At 54.9% G+C, this 25995-nt stretch overlaps 1 protein-coding gene across 1 annotated transcript in view; it reads right to left on the reverse strand.

Annotated features, from left to right (window-relative positions):
• The window catches only part of LOC137306880 (low-density lipoprotein receptor-related protein 1-like), a 252054-nt gene that overhangs the window by 39060 nt on the left and 186999 nt on the right, over nucleotides 1-25995 (reverse strand). Inside the window, 12 exon segments of the mRNA XM_067976269.1 lie at nucleotides 430-552; nucleotides 3059-3188; nucleotides 5636-5742; nucleotides 7845-7961; nucleotides 8686-8811; nucleotides 10131-10253; nucleotides 15922-16041; nucleotides 16144-16260; nucleotides 17916-18009; nucleotides 19529-19677; nucleotides 20896-21084; nucleotides 23892-23964. Of these exon segments, the coding sequence (XP_067832370.1) occupies nucleotides 430-552; nucleotides 3059-3188; nucleotides 5636-5742; nucleotides 7845-7961; nucleotides 8686-8811; nucleotides 10131-10253; nucleotides 15922-16041; nucleotides 16144-16260; nucleotides 17916-18009; nucleotides 19529-19677; nucleotides 20896-21084; nucleotides 23892-23964 (1468 nt within the window).

The raw sequence follows: 25995 nt of genomic DNA on the forward strand, positions 1-25995 counted from the left end.
ATTTTTGAAGTGCGGTCACTGTTGTAATGTAGGAAACGCTGCAGCCAATTTGCGCACAGCAAGATCCCACAAGCAGCGATGTGATAAATGACCAGATAATCTGTTTATTTAGTAGTGTTGGTTGAGGGATAAATATCGGCCACAGGACACCAGGGAGAGCTCCCCCCCTGCTCTTCTTCGGAATAGCGGCCGTGGGATCTTTTACACCCACCTGAGAGGGGCAGACGGTGCCTCTGTTCAAGGCGACAGTCTGCAGGTGTCCCGGTCGCCTGTTCGAAAGAGCGGATTAAGACCGGGACACGGAGAGGAGGGGCAGGCAGCAGGGTCGGGGGTAAGCGACCTCATTTTACCTGCGATTCCCCGCCCGGAGTTTCCGCCAGGAGTTAAATTGCGGCCCGCAACAAACAGCAGCTGTTTCGTCAGACTTACGGCACTCCTCCTGATTTTCATCCGAGTTGTCGCCACAGTCGTCCTCCCCGTCGCATTTCCACGCCAAGGGTTTGCAGAGAGTGTTGTTGCACTGGAACTCATCCAAGGGGCACGTTCGAACCACTGGGGAAAGAAACAACCCCAACAAGCGTTAAAAACAGAGCTCTCGAAAGGTCAACAAGTGGGAGCTCAAACCCCCTCGCTCTACCGACACACCGTGTCCGTCAATCCCAACCCCCCGACCATATCCCTCAATCCCGCCCACTCCCACCGTGTCCCTCAATCCCGCCCACCCCCACCGTGTCCCTCAATCCCACCCTCCCCCACCGTGTCCCTCAACCCCACCCTCCCCCACCGTGTCCCGCAATCCCACCCTCCCCCACCGTGTCCCTCAATCCCACCCTCCCCCACCGTGTCCCTCAATCCCATCGTGTCCCTCAATCCCACCCACCCCCTCCGTGTCCCTCAATCCCACCGTGTCCCTCAATCCCACCCACTCCCACCGTGTCCCTCAATCCCACCCACCCCCTCCGTGTCCCTCAATCCCACCCTGTCCCTCAATCCCACCCACCCCCACCGTGTCCCTCAATCCCACCCACCCCCACCGTGTCCCTCAATCCCAACCTCCCCCACCGTGTCCCTCAATCCCACCCTCCCCCACCGTGTCCCTCAATCCCACCGTGTCCCTCAATCCCACCCACCCCCACCGTGTCCCTCAATCCCACCCTCCCCCACCGTGTCCCTCAATCCCACCGTGTCCCTCAATCCCACCCACCCGCACCGTGTCCCTCAATCCCACCCACCCCCACCTTGTCCCTCAATCCCACCCTCCCCCACCGTGTCCCTCAATCCCATCGCGTCCCTCAATCCCGCCCGCCCCCCGCCGTGTCCCTCAATCCCGCCCGCCCCCCGCCGTGTCCCTCAATCCCGCCCGCCCCCCGCCGTGTCCCTCAATCCCGCCCGCCCCCCGCCGTGTCCCTCAATCCCGCCCGCCCCCAGCCGTGTCCCTCAATCCCGTCCGCCCCCCGCCGTGTCCCTCAATCCCGCCCTCCCCCCGCCGTGTCCCTCAATCCCGCCCGCCCCCCGCCGTGTCCCTCAATCCCGCCCGCCCCCCGCCGTGTCCCTCAATCCCGCCCGCCCCCCGCCGTGTCCCTCAATCCCGCCCGCCCCCCGCCGTGTCCCTCAATCCCGCCCGCCCCCCGCCGTGTCCCTCAATCCCGCCCGCCCCCAGCCGTGTCCCTCAATCCCGCCCGCCCCCCGCCGTGTCCCTCAATCCCGCCCGCCCCCCGCCGTGTCCCTCAATCCCGCCCGCCCCCCGCCGTGTCCCTCAATCCCGCCCGCCCCCCGCCGTGTCCCTCAATCCCGCCCGCCCCCCGCCGTGTCCCTCAATCCCGCCCGCCCCCCGCCGTGTCCCTCAATCCCGCCCGCCCCCCGCCGTGTCCCTCAATCCCGCCCGCCCCCCGCCGTGTCCCTCAATCCCGCCCGCCCCCCGCCGTGTCCCTCAATCCCGCCCGCCCCCCGCCGTGTCCCTCAATCCCGCCCGCCCCCCGCCGTGTCCCTCAATCCCGCCCGCCCCCCGCCGTGTCCCTCAATCCCGCCCGCCCCCCGCCGTGTCCCTCAATCCCGCCCGCCCCCCGCCGTGTCCCTCAATCCCACCCACCTAATATCGCTCAATTCCACCCTCCCTTATATTCTCCAACTACACCCACCCTGACATCCTTAGGACGACCCAAAGTTCTTTACATCCAATGAATCGCTGTTCTAGGAACACAGCCCTCAATCCGCGCACAGCAAGATCCCACAAACAGCAGTGAGGCGAGTGACCAGACGATCGTCGTTTTTTTTTCTCTCCATGCGGTGTTGTTGGTTCGAGGGAAGAATGTTGGCCCTGGGACGCGGGGGAGAACTCCCCCCTGCTCCTCTTCCAACAGTGCCCCGAGATCTTTAACAGCCGCCACAGACACACAGACACAGACAGAACGGGCCTCAGTTTAACGTCTCGTTGAGTCAACCTCCCTCCTGTGGCTCGCAGCAACGCACTTCGAGTGAGACGTTCACGACACAGTCGAGTACGTGGAGCAGAGCTTATTCATGCAGCATAGGTGACCGACCTACACCGTACGAAGGGCAGCTGTCTGGTTTCCCCCTCTCTCCAACTAACCCCGGAAAAACCCGTCCTTCTCATGCATCCCAGTTTGCCCACTTCGAAAGGTACATTTCACAGATAAGGCTTCACGATTTCTGTGTTCTTCGACCCTCCCCAAGACAGCTTATTCGCGTAAACGGTGCTGGTTATTTACTTCAAAAGATGCACCAAAACTCCACTCTATACCACGGTCAATTGACCCTCTGCCTACGTTTTTTACACTGATCACTAAAGTTATACATTAATCACTCATGGTCGATATCACTCTAGCCCGTATCTCCTCGCTCCTTGTAGATAGTAATCAGGCACCTGGAGAGCCCGCTGCTCTCCCCTGTTATCCCATCGCTCCACGGCCAGCTTATAATCGTACAGTTCAATTTGATCATTAACTCTCAACACGACCCGAGATACGGAAACCCAGACCCCCCCCCCCCCCCCCTCCACGATGCGGCGCTCCCTCGGCACCGACTCCGCGTCACTTACCCGAGCCGCAGTTATCTTCGTCGCTGCCGTCCATGCAGTCCGCGTCGTCGTCGCAGTGCCAGCGATGGGGGATGCAGTGCCCGTTCTTGCACTGGAACTGGTCGGCCTCGCACCTGACCATACAGTCTTTCTGCAACAACAGAATCAAGAGCGAGATACGTTAAGCCCGCCGAAAGGAAGTGAAAACAAAGAAAGCCTACTGCTTTAAAGGCAAGACTAGCGAGGCCCCAAGCTGGAGTGTCGTGTCCAATTCTGGGCACCGCACTTCGGGGAGGATGTCAGGGCTTTAGAGAGGGTGCGGAGGAGATTTACCAGAATGGTACCAGGGATGAGGATCTTCAGTTGCGTGGAGAGACTGGAGAAGCTGGGGTTGTTCTCCTTAGAGCAGAGAAGGTTAAGGGGGAGATTTAATAGAGGCGTTCACAATGATGAGGGTTTTGATAGAGTAGAGAGGGAGAAACTGTTTCCAGTGGCAGGAGGGTCGGTAACCAGAGGACACAGATTTACGGTAATTGGCAAAAGAACCAGAGGGGGAGATGAGGAGAATGTTTTTTTACGCAGCGAGTTGTTCTGATCTGGAATGCGCTGCCTGAAAGGAAGTGAAAATAAAGAAAGCCTACTGCTTTAAAGGCAAGACGAGCGAGGTCCCAAGCTGGAGTGTCGTGTCCAATTCTGGGCACCGCACTTCGGGGATTCAATAGTAACTTTCAAAAAGGGGAATTGGATAAATACTCGAAAAGGAAAAATTTGCAGGGCTGTGGGGGAAAGAGCAGGGGAGGGAGGAGTGGGACTAACTGGACAGCTCTTTCAAAGAGCCGGCACAGGCACGATGGGCCGAACGGCCTCCTTTTGTGCAGTGTCATTCTACGATACAGGTTCAGCTCCACCGTGTGCACTGAGAACAGGGCGCAGTGCCGCTCAGTACCTGATGGGGACGCTCTTGGGCTATCACTGGGATATTCAGCAACGGCAGCAGCACCATCTGCAGGCGCACGGCAGCACTGCGACTGCGTTCCACCTCACCAAAGTTTGAGAGTCGAGGAATCGTGGAATCACGGAAAGGTTGCAGCACGGAAGGAGGCCATTCGGCCCATCGAGTCCGCGCTGGCTCTGTGCAAGAGCAACCCAGCTATTCCCACTCCCCCGCCCTGTCCCCGTAGCCCTGCACATCTTTTTTTTTCCTTTGAAGTACCGTAACTCCATCTACCCGCCCTGCTTCCGAAAACCTCGCCGAATCACAAGCTCTCACGCAGCTGAGCGACGACCTGCCAGCAACCTTGGAGGCCGCCTCGGTACTCTCCTCATCAGCAGCCACCCAGGGTGCTCGCCCGCTCTCCTCGTGACATCCAGCCTTCGAGCCTCTCCTCGAAAGATTTTTTTTTTGTTTTGTGAACTTCACGTTGCAACCGCCCCCTTCAAAGATTTTCACGCCGACCCTCCCCTTTAATCCCCCGCCCCGCGGTCATCTTAAACTCGCGGCCCTCCCGTCTTCGCCTCGGCGACCGGTTGGTACAATCGGTCGTTCACCTCGTCAAAGCCCCTATTATCGTGTCACCCCTTCGGTCACTGCAGGTTCGGCGAAAGCACTCCCTTGCTTTCACGCCTCGGCTCTAGTTTCCAGTACCTTTTTGCAAACACTGCAAGGTTTATCCAGACCAGGCTTCTGAAGCCCAAACTCTGCGTTCACCTAACCCGCTGCCTCTCGATTTGTTTCAGGCTTCCGCACAGATCTTTTCAGCCACTTTTAAAAAGGGGATGCGGGAACAGAGAGAACCTGGAGGAGGGGGTGCACGTACACAAATCTTTGAAGGTGGCAGGACGCGTCAAGAAGGCTGTTAAAAAAAAGCATACGGGATCCCGCGCTTTATAAATAGAGGCACAGAGTACAAAAGCAAGGAAGTTATAAATCACTATTTAGGCTTCAGCTGGGGTAGTGTGTCCAATTCTGGGCACCGCACTTTAGGAAGGACGTCAAGGCCTCGGAGAGGGTGCGGAGGAGATTTACCAGAACGGTACCAGGGATGAGGGACTTGAGTTATGTGGAGAGACTGGAGAAGCTGGGATTGTTCTCCTTAGAGCAGAGAAGGTTAAGGGGAGAGATTTAATAGAGGTGATCAAAATCACGAGGGGTTTTGATAGAGCGGAGGGGGAGAAACTGTTTCCAGTGGCAGGAGGGTCGGTAACCAGAGGACACAGATTTACGGTAATTGGCAAAAGAACCAGAGTGGCGGGGGGAGATGAGAATGTTTTTACGCAGCGAGTTACGACGATCTGGAACGCGCTGCCTGAAAGGGCGGTGGGAGCAGATTCAATAATAACTTTCAAAAGGGGGAATTGGATAAATACTCGAAAAGGAAAAATTTGCAGAGCTACGGGGAAAGAGCAGGGGGAGTGGGACTAATTGGACAGCTCTTTCAAAGAGCCGGCGCAGGCACGATGGGCCGAACGGCCTCCTCCTGTGCTGTGTGGTTCTATGATTCTGACCACGACGGGTGCCCCCTCACTTATCGGCCCACCGTTTGGTATCTCGATCGCGGGGGTGGGGGGGGGGAGGGGGAATAAAATCCGTGCACGTACCTCATCGGAGCCGTCCGCGCAGTCGTGGTCTCCGTCGCACTTCCACCGGCCGGCTATGCAGCGCCCGTTGGCGCAAGCAAACTCGCTCTCGGAGCACGCCCGAGGCGCTGTCGGGGAAGAAAGGAGAGCGTCATTTTCCCCGACGCGACTAATCTCGCTAAGGGTCGCTAGAGCGACGAGCAACAAACACTGAACGCCGCAACCGAGGGTTAGGGGGTCCGGTGAGAGGAGTAAGCTGCGGGATCCGCTTTCGCACGCGGGCACAGGGAAATCCAGGGGGGGGGGGTCCCCGAAACGTTTCAGGAAACCTATTTCCGAAGAGGGAACGAGCCAAACTCTCCCGCCCACCGCTGCGCGGCTGGCGGGCTGCAAATTTGCTCCCGTCCTTTTTCAAAGTGATCTCTGCCCTTCCGTCAAGCGGGACGCACGGAGAAAACCCCGTTTCCCCACCGTGGGGGGAGTGGGGGAAGAGAGGAGATGGACGTCGGATGCCTGTTTAAGGAGCGACCGTGTCCCCAGGAGGTCTGAGGGTCAGTGTGCGGTGCCTCGACACGTCGGGATCTGATCAGTAATATTTCTCCTGTACCGGATTTGTTTTTGAGAAGGTAAGCAATATTAAGCGGGCTTGATTTTTAAAACAGGCTCAACAGTTGCCAACAGAGCAAAAGAAAAATAGAAAACGCCGGAAATATACAGGTGGGGGGGGGGGGGGGAGACCGTCAGCGTTTGGAACAGGCGGGTTTATCGGGACAAAGAGAGGGCAAGATCAACCAGCCCCTCGAGCCTGTTACATTAGGAACAGGAGGAGGCCATTCAGCCCCCTCGAGACTGTTACATTAGGAACAGGATGAGGCCATTCAGCCCCTCGAGACTGTTACGTTAGGAACAGGAGGAGGCCATTCAGCTCCTTGAGCCTGTTACACTGGAACAGGAGGAGGCCATTCAGCCCCTCGAGCCTGTTACATTAGGAACAGGAGGAGGCCATTCAGCCCCTCGAGCCTGTTACATTAGGAACAGGAGGAGGCCATTCAGCCCCTCGAGCCATTCAATCAGATTATGGCCGATCTGTATCTTAACTCCATATCCCTTGCCTAGCAATAATCTATCGATCTGAGTTTTTAATTTTTCAATTGACCCCCAGCCTCGACAGCTTTTTTTTTGGGGGGAGGAGGGCGAAAGAGTTTGCAGATTTCTACTACCCTTTGTGCGAAGAAGTGCTGGATAAGCACGAGGGGGAAAGGAACAGAAGGACACGCCGACAGGGTGAGACGAAGAGGGGGAGGGAGGAGGGCTCGCGTGGAGCGTAAACGCCGAACGGCCCGTTTTCTGCGTTGTTAAATTCTACGGTCGTTCTCCCGCGGCCCTTTCGCGGAGGGAGGGTTTCTCACAACACGTCACACACGCACGCACGCTCCCGCCTGGGAGCAGTGACCTACCTCTGTAACGCACCCGTTGGGACAGTGTTAAATAAAGAAAAAAAAAACACGAAATGAGGCGAGATGTTTCATGGCAATAACAGAGACAATGCAAGAAAAAAAATAATATATATATATATATATATATATAAACACGCACACATGATTCGAACGCCAGGCAGATATCAAAGTGTGCAGGTTCCTGATGGAGTGAGGCCAACAGGTCGCAGTTAATACATCATTTAAAGCCCTTCCCTGTCAAATCGAAAAAACTATTCTCTCTGTTTACGAATGGGTAAAAGCAAAGCTTTAAACGGACGGGCATGAACAGGAGTCGGTTTGAAACTATGCAAGACAAGAGGGGTGTGTGTGTGTGTGTGTGTGTGTGTGTGTGTGTGTGTGTGTGGAGTGGGAAATGAAAAAAGGTGTCGAGCCAGTAAGTTATTTACAACTTAAAATAAAACTCGCTCTGATCTCCGGCTACCCACCCCCCTATCCCTCCCGTCCCCTAAGCTGACGGACCCTGGGGTCTCCCGGCCCCCGCCCTCAGTCCCAAGGACCGGGAAAGTTCGGATTCTCTCCCCTCTTCGCTCTCCTCGTGGTCGGTCCGGCAGCAAACCGGATCGACCCTGGGGCTCAGGACCGGACGCTGGTCCTTCCCGCCGTTCGGACAGCGGACCCGAGCGCTGGGGTCGGAGTGGGGCGCGACCATCTGTATCGGGGGTGGGGGCGACTCCGGCTGAAAGGGATTCGGTCAGAAGCCACCGGCCGGGCGTTACTGAAACCGGACGTACTGCAGCCTTCCTCGTCGGAGTTGTCCCCGCAGTCGTTGTCGTAGTCGCACTGCCACCGGCCGGGCACGCAGCGGTTGTTCTTGCAGCGGAACTGGTAAGGCTCGCACGTCCGCTCGTCTGAAAGGCAAGGGGAGAGGGGAAGAGCCATGTTAATTGGGCACTGGAGCCGACAGGAACACTGGGCATTCGAATCCTTTTCGTCTTTTAAATTTTGGAAAACCTGCCTTGAATCATTCAGCCGTGGCTCAGTGGGTAACTCTCTCTCGCGCCGCCCAGTCAGAAGGTTCGAGCCCCCACTCCAGAGACTCGAGCCCCATAATCCAGGCCGATACTCCCAGGGGCAGTATCGAGGGAGCGCCGCGCCGTCGGAGGGGCGGCACCGAGGGAGCGCTGCGCCGTCGGAGGGGCGGCACCGAGGGAGCGCCGCGCCGTCGGAGGGGCGGCACCGAGGGAGCGCCGCGCCGTCGGAGGGGCGGCACCGAGGGAGCGCCGCGCCGTCGGAGGGGCGGCACCGGGGGAGCGCCGCGCCGTCGGAGGGGCGGCACCGGGGGAGCGCCGCGCCGTCGGAGGGGCGGCACCGGGGGAGCGCCGCGCCGTCGGAGGGGCGGCACCGGGGGAGTGCCACACCGTCGGAACCGAGGGAGCGTCGCACCGTCAGAGGGGCCTAGATTACATGCACATGGCCCGGAGTGGGGCTCGAACCCACAACCTTCTGGACCCAGGGGCGAGAGAGCCCGACCAACTGAGCCGAGCCGCTGCTTGGTTCTAAAGGCATTAGTACTGTTTGCAGCACCGAGTCCCCCGTTCCACACCCCCCAACGCCACCCAACGTTCCACCTACCACACTCCTCTTTCGGTTCATCCGATCCATCTCCGCAGTCATCCTCACCGTCGCACTTCCACCGTGCAGGGATACACCTCCCCGAATCTTTACAGCGGAACTCATCCACCCCACAGGTCATCTGGGCTGAAAGCAGAAGGGTCGGCCTGTTAATTCACGACCGGTCACAGGGGCGAGGGACTGATCCCAACCCCGTGCTTCTCCCCCGCCCGCCCGCCCGCCCGCACTCCAACACAAGTTGTTTGTTCCCCGCCCCTTCAACCGAGTTCCGATCCGTTTCCAAGATGTATCCAGAACCCACACATCTTGGCGTTTAACTCCATGAGATCACCCAACTCCGCCTCGTCTCAGCTCATCTGCTGCTGAAACCCTCAGCCGTGCCTTTCACTTTATCATCAGTGCAGGTTCGGCTATCCCGATGCTATCCTGGCTGGCCTCGCATCATTCCCCCCCCTCTGTAAACTTCAGCATCCAATACTCCTGCTGCCCAGTATCCTAACTCGAACCGAGTCCCGTTCACCCATCACCCCGTCTCGCTGACCGACACTGGCTCCTGGTCCGGGAACGCCTCGATTTTAAAATTCTCATCCTCGTGTTCGAATCCCTCCATGGTCTCCTCGTCCCCCACCTCTATCTCTGTAACCTCCCCCAGCCCCTACAACCCTCCGAGATCTCTGCGCTCCTCCAATAGATAAGTTCAAGTCTTCCAATTATTGAAGTTCCAAATTGCCAACTTGTGTGTTAACCCCCCCCTCTTCTGACTGTTAAGAGGTAGAATGGCTGTAGGTAACCCTTGTTAAACAACACAGGGGACCGTTCATTAAACAACAACTTGCATTTATAACGTAGTAAAACATCCCAAGGCGCTTCACAGGAGCGTAAAATCAGACAAAAATTTGACACGGAGCCACGAGGACAGGTGCAGCCACGAGGACAGGTGCAGCCACTAGGACAGGTGCAGCCACTAGGACAGGTGCAGCCACTAGGACAGGTGCAGCCACTAGGACAGGTGCAGCCACTAGGACAGGTGCAGCCACTAGGACAGGTGCAGCCACGAGGACAGGTGCAGCCACGAGGACAGGTGCAGCCACGAGGACAGGTGCAGACACGAGGACAGGTGCAGACACTAGGACAGGTGCAGCCACTAGGACAGGTGCAGCCACTAGGACAGGTGCAGCCACTAGGACAGGTGGAGATAGGTTTTAAGAAACGTCTTAAGGGGAAGAAAGAGATTTCTAGAGCTTAGGGCCCAGGCAGCTGAAGGCACGGCCGCCAATGGTGGAGCGAAGGAAAATGGGGGGGTGCGCAAGAGGCCAGAATTGGAGGAGTGCCGAGATCTCGAAGGGTTGCAGGAGGTTAGAGAGGGGGGAGGACATGGGGGGGATTTGTACACGAGGACGAGAATTTTGAAGTCCGATGGTTGAGAGGTAGTTGTTGAGTCTTACTGCAGTTGGCGGGTTCATCAGAGTGATCCATGCAGTCGTTGTCACGATCACAGACCCACACGCGAGGGATGCATCTCTTGGTCGTCACACACTGGAACTGGTTTGGCGCACAGGTCACCTCGGCTTTTGATTGGAACAAAAATAAAAATAACACGCACGTAGTTATACAGTCTCGCATTGCGCGCAACACAGTGAGATACTTTGAAGCACAGCAATCTCCATCAAGGCAGGATCACGGTAACAGGAGGAGACCCATCAGCCTCTCGAGCCTGTTACACTGGAACAGGAGGAGGCCATTCAGCCCCTCGAGCCTGTTCCGTCATCTCAATCAGATCATGGCTGATCTGTATCTTAACTCCATCTACCTGCCTTGGTTCCATAACCTTTAATACCCAACAACAATCTATCGATCTCAGTTTTGAAAGCTCCAATTGACCCCCCAGCCTCAACAGCTTTTTGGGGGAGAGAGTTCCAGATTCCCACTCCCCCCTTTGTGTGAGGAAATGCTTCCCGACATCACCCCTGAACGGCCTGGCTCTAATTTTAAGGTTATGCCCCCGGCCTTGTTCTGGACTCTGCCCCCACAACAGAGGAAATAGTTTCTCTTCATCGACCCTATCAAATCCTTTAATCATCTTAAACCCCTCGATTAGATCACCCCTTAATCTTCTATTCTCGAGGGAATACAAGCCTGGTCTGTGCAACCTGTCCTCATAATTTAACCCTTTTAGCCCCCGGTTTCATTCTGATGAATCTGCTCTGCACACCCTCCAAGTAGCTATTACTGAAACATGGCTAAGGGAGGGGCAGGACTGGCAGCTCAATGTTCCAGGGTACAGATGCTATAGGAAAGATAGAACAGGAGGTAAGAGAGGAGGGGGAGTTGCGTTCTTGATTAGGGAGAACATCACGGCAGTAGTGAGAGGGGATATATCCGAGGGTTCGCCCACTGAGTCTATATGGGTAGAACTGAAAAATAAGAAGGGAGAGATCACTTTGATAGGATTGTACTACAGACCCCCAAATAGTCAACGGGAAATTGAGGAGCAAATATGTAAGGAGATTACAGACAGCTGCAAGAAAAATAGGGTGGTAATAGTAGGGGACTTTAACTTTCCCAATATTGACTGGGACAGCCATAGCATTAGGGGCTTGGATGGAGAGAAATTTGTTGAGTGTATTCAGGAGGAATTTCTCATTCAGTATGTGGATGGCCCGACTAGAGAGGGGGCAAAACTTGACCTCCTCTTGGGAAATAAGGAAGGGCAGGTGACAGAAGTGTTAGTGAGGGATCACTTTGGGACCAGTGATCATAATTCCATTAGTTTTAAGATAGCTATGGAGAATGATAGGTCTGGCCCAAAAGTTAAAATTCTAAATTGGGGAAAGGCCAATTTTGATGGTATTAGACAGGAACTTTCAGAAGTTGATTGGGAGAGTCTGTTGGCAGGCAAAGGGACGTCTGGTAAGTGGGAGGCTTTCAAAAGTGTGTTAAGCAGGGTTCAGGGTAAGCACATTCCTTATAAAGTGAAGGGCAAGGCTGGTAGAAGTAGGGAACCTTGGATGACTCGGGAGATTGAGGCCCGAGTCAGAAAGAAGGAGGCATATGACATGCATAGGCAGCTGGGATCAAGTGGATCCCTTGAAGAGTATAGAGATTGCCGGAGTAGAGTTAAGAGAGAAATCAGGAGGGCAAAAAGGGGACATGAGATTGCTTTGGCAGATAATGCAAAGGAGAATCCAAAGAGCTTCTACAAATACATAAAGGGCAAAAGAGTAACTAGGGAGAGAGTAGGGCCTCTTAAGGATCAACAAGGTCATCTATGTGCGGAACCACAAGAGATGGGTGAGATCCTGAATGAATATTCCACATCGGTATTTACGGTTGAGAAAGGCATGGATGTTAGGGAACTTGGGGAAATAAATAGTGATGTCTTGAGGAGTGTACATATTACAGAGAGGGAGGTGCTGGAAGTCTTAACGCGCATCAAGGTAGATAAATCTCCGGGACCTGATGAAATGTATCCCAGGACATTATGGGAGGTTAGGGAGGAAATTGCGGGTCCCGTAGCAGAGATATTTGAATCATCGACAGCTACAGGTGAGGTGCCTGAAGATTGGAGGGCAGCAAATGTTGTGCCTTTGTTTAAGAAGGGCGGCAGGGAAAAGCCTGGGAACTACAGACAGGTGAGCCTGACATCTGTAGTGGGTAAGTTGTTAGAGGGTATTCTGAGAGACAGGATCTACAGGCATTTGGAGAGGCAGGGACTGATTAGGAACAGTCAGCATGGTTTTGTGAGAGGAAAATCATGTCTCACGAATTTGAGTGAGTTTTTTGAAGGGGTAACCAAGAAGATAGATGAGGGCTGTGCAGTCGACGTGGTCTACATGGAATTTAGCAAAGCCTTTGACAAGGTACCGCATGGTAGGTTGTTACATAAGGTTAAATCTCACGGGATCCAAGGTGAGGTAGCCAATTGGATACAAAATTGGATTGACGACAGAAGACAGAGGGTGGTTGTAGAGGGTTGTTTTTCAAACTGGATGCCTGTGACCAGCGGTGTGCCTCAGGGATCGGTGCTGGGTCCGCTGTTATTTGTTATTTATATTAATGATTTGGATGAGAATTTAGGAGGCATGGTTAGTAAGTTTGCAGATGACACCAAGATTGGTGGCATTGTGGACAGTGAAGAAGGTTATCTAGGATTGCAACGGGATCTTGATAAATTGGGCCAGTGGGCCGATAAATGGCAGATGGAGTTTAATTTAGATAAATGTGAGGTGATGCATTTTGGTAGATCGAATCGGGCCAGGACCTACTCCGTTAATGGTAGGGCGTTGGGGAGAGTTATAGAACAAAGAGATCTAGGAGTACAGGTTCATAGCTCCTTGAAAGTGGAGTCACAGGTGGATAGGGTGGTGAAGAAGGCATTCGGCATGCTTGGTTTCATTGGTCAGAACATTGAATACAGGAGTTGGGATGTCTTGTTGAAGTTGTACAAGACATTAGTAAGGCCACACTTGGAATACTGTGTACAGTTCTGGTCACCCTATTATAGAAAGGATATTATTAAACTAGAAAGAGTGCAGAAAAGATTTACTAGGATGCTACCGGGACTTGATGGTTTGACTTATCGGGAGAGGTTGGATAGACTGAGACTTTTTTCCCTGGAGAGTAGGAGGTTAAGGGGTGATCTTATAGAAGTCTATAAAATAATGAGGGGCATAGATAAGGTAGATAGTCAAAATCTTTTCCCAAAGGTAGGGGAGTCTATAACGAGGGGGCATAGATTTAAGGTGAGAGGGGAGAGATACAAAAGGGTCCAGAGGGGCAATTTTTTCACTCAAAGGGTGGTGAGTGTCTGGAACGAGCTGCCAGAGGCAGTAGTAGAGGCGGGTACAATTTTGTCTTTTAAAAAGCATTTGGACAGTTACATGGGTAAGATGGGTATAGAGGGATATGGGCCAAGTGCAGGCAATTGGGACTAGCATAGTGGCATAAACTGGGCGACATGGACATGTTGGGCCGAAGGGCCTGTTTCCGTGTTGTAAGCTTTTATGATTCTATGATTCTAAGGCCGATATATTCTTCCTGAGGTGCGGTGCCTAGAACTGAAGGCAGTGTCTCCAGATGTGGTCTAACCAGAGCTTTATATAACTGGAACATAACTTCCACCCATTTGTATTCCAGCCCCCTCGAGATAAAGGCCAACATCCCACGAGCTTTTTAAAATTATTTGTTGTACCTGTCCACACAGCAATGGCACGAATGACTAGTTAATCTGTGCGTCTTTGGGTGATGTTGGTTGAGGGATGGGATGCCAGGTGAAGTACCCTGCTCTTCTTCCAATTGTGGGATCGAAAACGTCCACCTGAACAGGCAGACGGGGCCCATGGTTTAACTCCTCATCTGAAGGACGGCACCTCCAGCAGTGCAGCACTCCCTCAGTACTGCCCCTTGGCAGTGCAGCGTTCCCTCAGTACTGACCCTCCGACAGTGCGGCGCTCCCTCAGTGATGCCCCTCCGACAGCACTGCGCTCCCTCAGTACTGACCCTCCGACAGCGCTGCGCTCCCTCAGTACTGACCCTCCGACAGTGCGGCGCTCCCTCAGTACCGACCCTCCGACAGTGCAGCGCTCCCTCAGTACTGCCCCTCCGACAGCGCAGCGCTCCCTCAGTACTGACCCTCCGACAGCGCAGCGCTCCCTCAGTACTGACCCTCCGACAGCGCAGCGCTCCCTCAGTACTGACCCTCCGACAGCGCTGCGCTCCCTCAGTACTGGCAATGGGAGTGTCAGTCTAGATTAGGGGCTTGAGTCCCAGATTGGGGTTTAAATACATGGCCTTAGAATCATAGAATCAATCAGCACAGGAGGCCATTTGGCCCATCATGCCTGTGCCGGCTCTTCGAAAGAACTATCCATTTAGTCCCACTCCCCCTGCTCTTTCCCCAAAGCCCTGCAAATCTTTCCCGTTTGAGTATTTATCCAGTTCCCTTTTGAAATTTATTATTGAATCTGCTTCCACCGCCCTTTCAGGCAGCACGTTCCAGATCAGAACAACTCGCTGCGTAAAAAACATTCTCCTCATCTCCCCCTCTGGATCTTCTGCCAATTATCTTAAATCTGTGTCCTCTGGTTACCGACCCTCCTGCCACTGGAAACAGTTTCTCCCCATTTAGCCTCTCAAAACCCCTCATGATTTTGATCACCTCTATTAAATCTCCCCCTTAACCTTCTCTGCTCTGAGGAGAACAATCCCAGCTTCTCCAGTCTCTCCGCATAACTGAAGTCCCTCATCCCTGGTACCATTCCAGTAAATCTCCTCTGCACCCTCTCCAAGGGCCTTGACATCTTTCCTAAAGTGTGGTGCCCAGAATTGGACACAATACTCCAGCTGGGGCCCAATTGCTGTTTTATACTGACTCAAGAATGCTACCAACTGAGCCGAGGATGACACCCTGCTTCAGAGAACTCTGAACCAAAATCCACATGAGCCTATCCACCAAAAATAGTGCACACTCTCTCTTCCCCATATGGACACACCCCATTCCAGCTCAGCCCACAGAGCGTGGGCACAGGTTGGCGACAGGGACTCTCAAGCACGTGTAGGAGACACCGCTGGGGTTAAAGCCAGATATAAACGTGCAGTTAGTCACCACAGATCACTGGGAAGTTGCTCGTGATTAGCAAGAAAGACGGAACAGGCTGGGGGTTCTTTCCTCGAGAAAAGAGAAGGTGGAGGGGTGACCTGATGGAGGTCTTCAAGGTCATTGAAGAGGTTCGATAGGGTAGACGTAGAGATGTTTCCACTTGTGGGAGGGGGGATGGGGCGGTGGGAGTATAAAACTCGGGGCCACAAATATAAGATCGTCACTAATAAATCCAATGGGGAATTCAGGAGAAACCTCTTTACCCAGAGAGCGGTGAGAATGTGGAACTCGCTCCCACACGGAGTGGTTGAGGGGAATAGTGTAGATGGATTTAAGGGGAAGCTGGATAAACACATGAGGGAGAAAGGAATAGAAGGATATGGTGATAGGGTGAGATGAAGCCGGGAGGGAGGAGGCTCGTGTGGAGCATAAACACCGGCACGGACCCATTGGGCTGAATGGCCTTTTTCTGCGCTGTGAAATTCTATGTAACGACACATCCAGCTGGAGTCAGTATAAAACACCGTTTAGGCCCCAGCTGGAGTATTGTGTCCAATTCTGGGCACCGCACTTTAGCGGGGAGGTCAACGTCCGTGCTGTTTCCCCCCCTACCCCTGATACCACATTTATACACTTACGACAATCTCTCTCGTCCTCCCCGTCTCCACAGTTATCTTGCCCGTTGCATCGGAATATCCCAGGGATGCAGCGATTCGCCGCGGTGCACTTAAACTGGCTCGGCAGGCAAACGTGAATCTCTGCGTGAAGTAGAGAGGCATGTTTAACACGCGCACGAGGGTTGCAATAAAGATCACAAGGAATACGAGCACAAGCCGACAACAAAATTCATCACAACTGACCGCAGTTGGCTTCGTCGGAACTGTCCTGGCAGTCGTTGTCTCCGTCGCAGATGAAGGCTGGGTTCGTGCAATGGCCAGTTCCACACTGAAATTGTCCAGGTCGACACTTGAACTCGGCTGGTTAGAAAACAGAGATACACCGTTCAAATTCTGACAGCAGACTGTAGCTTTACTCTGAGTCTAACCCGTGCTGTACCTGCCCTGGGAGTGTTTGATGGGACAGTGTAGAGGGAGCTTTACTCTGTATCTAACCCTGTACCTGCCCTGGGAGTGTTTGATGGGACAGTGTAGAGGGAGCTTTACTCTGTATCTAACCCTGTACCTGACCCTGGGAGTGTTTGATGGGACAGTGTAGAGGGAGCTTTACTCTGTATCTAACCCTGTACCTGCCCTGGGAGTGTTTGATGGGACAGTGTAGAGGGAGCTTTACTCTGTATCTAACCCTGTACCTGCCCTGGGAGTGTTTGATGGGACAGTGTAGAGGGAGCTTTACTCTGTATCTAACCCTGTACCTGACCCTGGGAGTGTTTGACGGGACAGTGTAGAGGGAGCTTTACTCTGTATCTAACCCTGTACCTGCCCTGGGAGTGTTTGATGGGACGGTGTAGAGGGAGCTTTACTCTGTATCTAACCCTGTACCTGCCCTGGGAGTGTTTGATGGGACAGTGTAGAGGGAGCTTTACTCTGTATCTAACCCTGTACCTGACCCTGGGAGTGTTTGATGGGACGGTGTAGAGGGAGCTTTACTCTGTATCTAACCCTGTACCTGCCCTGGGAGTGTTTGATGGGACAGTGTAGAGGGAGCTTTACTCTGTATCTAACCCTGTACCTGACCCTGGGAGTGTTTGACGGGACAGTGTAGAGGGAGCTTTACTCTGTATCTAACCCTGTACCTGCCCTGGGAGTGTTTGATGGGACGGTGTAGAGGGAGCTTTACTCTGTATCTAACCCTGTACCTGCCCTGGGAGTGTTTGATGGGACAGTGTAGAGGGAGCTTTACTCTGTATCTAATCCTGTACCTGCCCTGGGAGTGTTTGATGGGACAGTGTAGAGGGAGCTTTACTCTGTATCTAACCCTGTACCTGCCCTGGGAGTGTTTGACGGGACAGTGTAGAGGGAGCTTTACTCTGTATCTAACCCTGTACCTGCCCCTGGGAGTGTTTGATGGGACAGTGTAGAGGGAGCTTTACTCTGTATCTAATCCTGTACCTGCCCTGGGAGTGTTTGATGGGACAGTGTAGAGGGAGCTTTACTATGTATCTAACCCTGTACCTGCCCTGGGAGTGTTTGATGGGACAGTGTAGAGGGAGCTTTACTCTGTATCTAACCCTGTACCTGCCCTGGGAGTGTTTGATGGGACAGTGTAGAGGGAGCTTTACTCTGTATCTAACCCGTACTGTACCTGCCCCTGGGAGTGTTTGATGGGACAGTGTAGAGGGAGCTTTACTCTGTATCTAACCCTGTACCTGCCCTGGGAGTATTTGATGGGACAGTGTAGAGGGAGCTTTACAATGTATCTGAGAGTGCCCGATGAAGTAAGACCCTACACTGTCGGTACTCCCTGCAAAATGCCTCCCTTCAAAAATGAGGCATCTTCAACCTGTGTTCTGACAGCTGCTCCCCCCCCCACTCCACTGACAGCTGACGAACGAACAGCTCTCCTTCTCCTTCCAATGTCACTGCCTTCTGTTTGGCTGGGAAGGACATTAATTGGCAACACTTTGCCCCCCTCTCTCCCCCCCCGACCCCGGTCGAGTCTCAGTGTTACTCACGGCAGTCCTCCGGCTCGTCCGATCGATCTCCGCAGTCATCCTCGGTGTCGCACTTCCACCAGAAGGGGATGCACTTGTCGTTCTTACAAACGAACTGCGAAGGCAACACCGGCACTTTCACAACGCCCGTGTTCTTGTTCGACAACTTGCATTTATATAGCGCCTATCACGACCTCAGCACATCTTTTGCAGCCAGTGAAGTACTTTTTGAAGTGTGGTCGCTGTTGTAATGTAGGGAACGCGGCAGCGAATTTGTGCGCAGCAAGATCCCACAAACAGCAAAGTGATAAATGACCCAGATAATCTGTTTTATTTTAGTGATGTTGGTTGAGGGATAAATATCGGCCCCAGGACACTGCGGAGAACTCCCCCCCCGCTCTTCTTCAAAATAGTGGCCGTGGGATCGTCTATGTCCACCAGAGGGAGCAGATGGAGCCTCAGTTTAACGTCTCATCTGCAAGATGGCACTAGGACAGCGCGGCGCTCCCTCAGCGCCGACCCTCCGACAGCGCGGCGCTCCCTCAGCGCCGACCCTCCGACAGCGCGGCGCTCCCTCAGCGCCGACCCTCCGACAGCGCGGCGCTCCCTCAGCGCCGACCCTCCGACAGCGCGGCGCTCCGACAGCGCCGACCCTCCGACAGCGCGGCGCTCCGACAGCGCCGACCCTCCGACAGCGCCGACCCTCCGACAGCGCCGACCCTCCGACAGCGCCGACCCTCCGACAGCGCCGGCGCTCCCTCAGCGCCGACCCTCCGACAGCGCCGACCCTCCGACAGCGCCGACCCTCCGACAGCGCCGACCCTCCGACAGCGCCGACCCTCCGACAGCGCCGAGCCTCCGACAGCGCCGCGCTCCCTCAGCGCCGACCCTCCGACAGCGACGCGCTCCCTCAGCGCCGCCCCTCCGACAGCGCCGCGCTCCCTCAGCGCCGACCCTCCGACAGCGCCGCGCTCCCTCAGCGCCGACCCTCCGACAGCGCCGCGCTCCCTCAGCGCCGACCCTCCGACAGCGCCGCGCTCCCTCAGCGCCGACCCTCCGACAGCGCCGCGCTCCCTCAGCGCCGACCCTCCGACAGCGCCGCGCTCCCTCAGCGCCGACCCTCCGACAGCGCCGCGCTCCCTCAGCGCCGACCCTCCGACAGCGCCGCGCTCCCTCAGCGCCGACCCTCCGACAGCGCCGCGCTCCCTCAGCGCCGACCCTCCGACAGCGCCGCGCTCCCTCAGACAGCGCCGACCCACCGACAGCGCGGCGCTCCCTCAGCGCCGACCCTCCGACAGCGCCGACCCACCAACAGCGCGGCGCTCCCTCAGCGCTGCACTGGGAGTGTCAGCCTGGATTATGGGGCTCAAGTTTCCGGAGTAGGGACTCGAACTCACGTCCTTCTGACTCAAGAGGTGAGAGAGGGACAGATACCCACTGAGCCACGGCTGCCACAAAGTCCTTCTGGGTGTGTAAACAGGCTCCCGTTAATTCCCACCCGTCTCAAGCCGCTGACACTAACGGACCCCGATTCCCAGCACCCGTCAGGTGGAGCGCAACTCCGCGGCCGACGTCGACCCACCCTGCTCCTCCCCTCCTGCTGCCCCCCCCCTCCCACCTCCCCACGCCCGTACCTGACTGGCGGTGCAGTTGGACAGACAAGTCTTGCTATCGGCGGCCAGGTAGAAGTTGGTGGGACAGGCACATTTGTACCCGCCCCCGGGCGCCAGCAGGCAAAGGTTGCTGCAGCCTCCGTTGTCATTCCGGCAGGGGTGCTCGGGAACTGGAAGACAAAAATCGGCAACAGTTAACCGACGGAGAACGGGCTCCAGTCAATTAACGGGGTGGGAGGGGCTGAATTCTGCGCTCGTCAGGACAAGTGATTGGGGACAGCAACTTTTCGCACACACTTGGGAAGAAAAAAGTAGTGTAGATGGGAGCAGAAAGTTGCCAAGGGACCTTCACAGACTAAGTGAGTGGGCAAAACTGTGGCGGATGGAGTTCCAGCATGGAGGAAATGTGAGGTCATCCACTTTGGACCTAAGGAAGATAGATCAGAGTAGGAGCAGAGAGATTTAGGGGTCCAAGTCCAGAAATCACTAAAAGCTAGTGGACAGGTACAAAAAAATAATTAAAAAGGATAATGGGATGTTGGCCATTATCTCGAGGGGACTGGAATACAAAGGGGTGGAAATTACGTTAGTTATATAAAGCCCTGGTTAGACCCCAAACGGAGTTACTGTGTTCAGTTCTGGGCACCGCCCCTCAGGAGGGATATATCGGCCTCGGAGGGGGTGCAGAGCAGATTCACCAGAACGATACCCGGGGGCTACAAGGGTTAAATTCCGAGGACAGGTTGCACAGACTGGGCTTGTATTCCCACGAGTGTAGAAGATTAAGGGGTGATCCAATCGAGGTGTTTAAGATGATTAAAGGATTTGATAGGGTCGATAGAGAGAAACTATTTCCTCTGGTGGGGGGAGTCCAGAACAAGGGTGGGGGGCAGAACCTTAAAATTAGAGCCGGGCCGTTCAGGGGTGATGTCGGGAAGCATTTCTTCACACAAAGGGGAGTGGGAATCTGGAACTCTCTCTCCCCCAAAAAAAAGACGGTTGAGGCTGGGGTCAACTGAATACAATAAGATTGATAGATTTTTGTTGGGTATCGAGGGATACGGAACCAAGTCGGGTAAAAGGAGTTAAGATACAGATCAGCCATAATCTAATTGAATGGCGGAACAGGTTCGAAGGGGGCTGAATGGCCTCCTCCTGTACCTGTGTGACAGGCTCGAGGGGGCTGAATGGCCTCCTCCTGTTCCTGTGTGACAGGCTCGAAGGGGCTGAATGGCCTCCTCCTGTTCCTGTGTAACAGGCTCGAGGGGCTGAATGGCCCTCCTCCTGTTCCTAATGGTAGGTGTGAAAATAACAACACAACGAAGATGATAAATGGCCATCGGGGAACCAGTGTTTGCGTGTGAACGTGTCCACGGAGAATCCAGTACCTTCGGGCTGCCTGTAGGAATGATAAATGTGGATGTCCATTGGTCTGTGGAGAGTACTGATCAGCACGGTCTTGTTGGCCCCTGTGGTTTTGTGGGCCCTGTTGATTGACTTGGTCTCCCAGTCAGTCCAGTAAATGTAATCTTCAAAGAGCGTCAGAGCAAAGATGTGTGGGATATCCTGATCCAACACTGCGCAGAAAAGGAGAGAGAGCTCAGGTTAACGCAACGGCCGGGAGAGGGTTACATGACTTGGCCAATTACCAAACCCCACCGCCCCCCCACACCAAACTCCCTGCAAACTGGGAAATCGCAGGATTTTACAGCGCATCAGCAGGGCCATTCACCCCATCGCCCCTGTGCCCCCCCTCTCTCGGATAGAGCTCTCCCCTCAGTCCCATTCCCCTATCCTTTCCCCATTCACCCCATCGCCCCTGTGCCCCCTCTCTCTGAAAGAGCTCTCCCCTCAGTCCCATTCCCCTATCCTTCCCCCATCGCCCCTGTGCCCCCTCTCTGAAAGAGCTCTCCCCTCAGTCCCATTCCCCTGCCCTTTCTCCATCGCCCCTGTGCCCCCTCTCTCTGAAAGAGCTCTCCCCTCAGTCCCATTCCCCTGCCCTTTCCCCATCGCCCCTGTGCCCCCCCTCTCTCTGAAAGAGCTCTCCCCTCAGTCCCATTCCCCTATCCTTTCCCCATCGCCCCTGTGCCCCCTCTCTCTGCAAGAGCTCTCCCCTCAGTCCCATTCCCCTGCCCTTTCTCCATCGCCCCTGTGCCCCCTCTCTCTCGGATAGAGCTCTCCCCTCAGTCCCATTCCCCTGCCCTTTCCCCAACGCCCCTGTGCCCCCTCTCTCTCGGATAGAGCTCTCCCCTCAGTCCCATTCCCCCATCCTTTCCCCATCGCCCCTGTGCCCCCTCTCTCTCTCTGAAAGAGCTCTCCCCTCAGTCCCATTCCCCTGCCCTTTCCCCATCGCCCCTGTGCCCTCTCTCTCTCGGATAGAGCTCTCCCCTCAGTCCCATTCCCCCATCCTTTCCCCATCGCCCCTGTGCCCCCTCTCTCTCTGATAGAGCTCTCCCCTCAGTCCCATTCCCCTGCCCTTTCCCCATCGCCCCTGTGCCCTCTCTCTCTCGGATAGAGCTCTCCCCTCAGTCCCATTCCCCCATCCTTTCTCCATCGCCCCTGTGCCCCCTCTCTCTGAAAGAGCTCTCCCCTCAGTCCCATTCCCCTGCCCTTTCTCCATCGCCCCTGTGCCCCCTCTCTCTGAAAGAGCTCTCCCCTCAGTCCCATTCCCCTACCCTTTCCCCATTTGGCCCATCGCTCCTGTGCCCCCCCTCTCAGAAAGAGCTCACGCCTCAGTCCCATTCCCCTATCCTTTCCCCATTCACCCCATCGCCCCTGTGCCCCCTCTCTCTGAAAGAGCTCTCCCCTCAGTCCCATTCCCCTTCGCTCCTGTGCCCCCCCTCTCAGAAAGAGCTCACGCCTCAGTCCCATTCCCCTATCCTTTCCCCATTCAGCCCATTGCCCCTGTGCCCCCTCTCTCCCTGAAAGAGCTCACGCCTCAGTCCCATTCCCCTATCCTTTCCCCATTCAGCCCATTGCCCCTGTGCCCCCTCTCTCCCTGAAAGAGCTCTTCCCTCAGTCCCATTCCCCTACCCTTTCCCCTTTCGGCCCATCGCCCCTGTGCCCCCTCTCTCTCAGAAAGAGCTCTCCCCTCAGTCCCATTCCCCTACCCTTTCCCCATTCGGCCCATCGCTCCAGAGTCCTCTCTCTCTGAAAGAGCTCTCTTGGTCCCATTCCCAAGCCCACTGCTCCCCCTCTCTCAGGCTCCCATTTCCATCTCTCTCCGGTTCCTGGTGTCAAGCCTCCTCTTCCACCCCTCCCCTTGGTGTCTCAGTCTCCCGTTCCCCCCTCTCTCAGTCTCCTGTCCCAACCCCTCTGCTTTCTGTCTCAGTCTCCCATTCCACCCCTACCCCTCTCCCCCTAGCTCAGGATCTCGTGCTGCTCCGTCTCCCTGCTCTCCCCCCTCCCTCTGGGGCTCAAGGTCACCTGCTACCCTTTCCCTTGGGTCCCTTATCATCTGCGTATGGTGGCAACATGTGGGACAGTCAGCACGTATCAAAATCAAACTCCCTGCTCTCAGGGAGCTGCAGTGACGATGGAGGCACCTTATTACATAGAATTTACAGCACAGAAACAGGCCATTCGGCCCAACTGGTCCGTGCTGGTGTTTTATGCTCCACACGAGCCTTCTCCCACCTTATTTCATCTCACCCTATCAGCATATCCTTCTATTCCTTTCCCCCTCATGTGTTTATCCAGCTTCCCCTTAAATCCATCTCTGCTATTCCCCTCAACCACTCCATGTGGGAGCGAGTTCCACATTCTCACCGCTCTCTGGGTAAAGAAGTTTCTCCTGAATTCCCTATTGGATTTATTAGTGTCTATCTTATATTTATGGCCCCCTAGTATTGGTCTCGCCCACAATTGGAAGCATCTTCTCTACGTCTACCCTATCGAACCCCTTCATTAATTTTAAATCAGGTCACCTCTTGGTTTTCTCTTGACGAGAGAAAAGAGCCCCAGCCTGTTCATCCCACGAGTCCCAGCGTCCCCCGACCACCCCCAAACTATTTTTTCACGCTGGGTAGTGACGGGTGGTCTTATAACTGAGTACACACTGCACACAAAGCAAGTACACGCAGCAGTTTTTGCAACAGCTGGGACATTGGCAGATCAGCTGTAACCAAAGATGAGGACATTAAATCAGAAGCCCTCGCTTACGTCAATCCACTGATACCTTATCAGGACAAACACTGGGACAGATCGAACAACTTCATAGGGAAGCTGCTAGCAGGGAGCAATCTGTACCCTAATGCCCACACGCTGATAGCATATCACGAACATCCTTCGACTGTGTTTTCACAGTACATTTGTTCTTCAAACAAGTTCATCGCCGTTCAATATTACGCAAAACAAACAGTTTGTTTTCGCTGACGCAACCAACTGCTTTCTCTCCGCTCAACACCCACCCCCCAGTCAATTTCCAACTCTTTACGGTTTACGGCTGTGTTGTCGCACTGAAGGCGGTGCAAAAAAAGGGTTTATAAGGACGATACCAGAACTGAGAGGTTATACCTATCAGGAAAGGTTGAACAGGCTGGGGGCTTTTTACTCTGGAAAAGAGAAGGCCGAGGGGGGGGGGACCTGATAGAGGTCTTTAAAATTATGAAAGGCTTTGACAGTGAGAAGATGTTCCCCACTTGTGGGGGGAGTCCAAAACCAGGGGGCCATAAATATAAGACAGTCACTGATAAATCCAATCGGGAATTCAGGAGAAACTTCTTTACCCAGAGAGCGGTGAGAATGTGGAACTCGCTCCCACATGGAGTGGTTGAGGGGAATAGCGGAGATGGATTTAAGGGGAAGCTGGATAAACACATGAGGGAGAAAGGAATAGAAGGATATGGTTTTAGGGTGAGATGAAGTAGGGAGGGAGGAGGCTCGTGTACAGCACAAACACCGGCATAGACCTGTTGGGCCGAATGGCCTGTTTCTCTGCTGTAAATTCTATATAGCTCCACGGATACCTTGTTCCAACGTGCAAGCCTAGACAGTGAGCATCAGCAGGCTGTTCGACTGCGAGCGGCATCTCGGTTACACCCAGTCCTGTCTTCATCTGCCGCACTTTCACAGAGGGAGTGTCATCACTGGATGGTGATCAACAGCAGGAACCCCCTGTGCTCGCTGACCTACATCGGTTCCCGGTCCGGCATTGCCTCGATTTTAAAATTCTCATCCGATTGTTCAAATCCCTTCCATGGCCTCTACACCCCCACCCCCCTCCCTATCTCTGTAACCTCCTCCAGCCCCTACGACCCTCCGAGATCTCTGCCCTCCTCCAGTTCTGGCCTCTTGTCCATCCTCCCGATTTCCATCGCTCCCACCATTGGCGGCCGTGCCTTCAGCTGCCTGGGCCCTAAGCTCTGGAATTCCCTCCCTAAACCTCTCCGCCTCTCTCTTCTCCTTTTAAGACGCTACTTAAAACCTACCTCTGACCAAGCTTTTGGTCACCTGTCCCCAATATCTCCTTATGTGGCTCGGTGTCAAATTTTGTCTGATTTACGCTCCTGTGAAGGTCCTTGGGGAATGTTTTACTATGTACGAGATCGCCTGGTGTCAATTTTTGTTCGATAGGTAGGGAATTCCAGAGCTTAGGGCCTAGGTGGCTGAAGGCACGGCCGCCAATGGTGGGAGCGATGGAAATCGGGGGATGCGCAAAAGCCAGAATTGGAGGAGCGCAGAGATCTCGGAGGGTTGTAGGGACTTGAGGAGGTTACAGAGATTTGGGGGGGGGGGGGGGGGGGGGGGGTGAGGGGACGCCATGCAGGGATCCGAGCACGAGAATTTTAAAATCGAGGCATTGTCGGACTGGGAACCGATGTAGGTCAGCGAGCACAGTGGGGGGGGTGGGTGAACGGGACTTGGTGTGAGTTAGGATACGGGGCAGCACAGGTTGACGGAGGGTGGAAGGTGGGAGGCCGGCCAGGAGAGCATTGGAACAGTCGTGTCTGGAGACATGCGACATTACATCCATCGGAAAGACCCTCCACAGGATGCACTGCAGCAACTCGCCAAGGCTTCTTCGACAGCACCTCCTAAACCGCGACCTCTACCACCTAGAAGGACAAGGGCAGCAGGCACATGGGAACAGCACCACCTGCACGTTCCCCTCCAAGTCACACACCATCCCGACTTGGAAATATATCGGCCGTTCCTTCATCGTCGCTGGGTCAGAATCCTGGAACTCCCTTCCTAACAGCACTGCGGGAGAACCGTCACCACACGGACTGCAGCGGTTCAAGGCGGCGGCTCACCGCCACCTTCTCAAGGGGGCGATTAGGGATGGGCAATAAATGCCGGCCTCGCCAGCGACGCCCATGAACGAATAAAAAAAAACCTCTCCTCCTCATCACACCATCCGACGGTGCGTCCAATGCTTCCAGGGTTTTCTGCCTGCCAGCTCCCCTACCTCCGTGCGTTGATCGCTCTTGTGTGTGCAGAGGATCATTCCAGACACCAGCCCTAAATTTACCTTCGCCCAGAATGGA

Source organism: Heptranchias perlo, chromosome X (assembly GCF_035084215.1).
Source record: "Heptranchias perlo isolate sHepPer1 chromosome X, sHepPer1.hap1, whole genome shotgun sequence".
NCBI lineage: Eukaryota > Metazoa > Chordata > Chondrichthyes > Hexanchiformes > Hexanchidae > Heptranchias > Heptranchias perlo.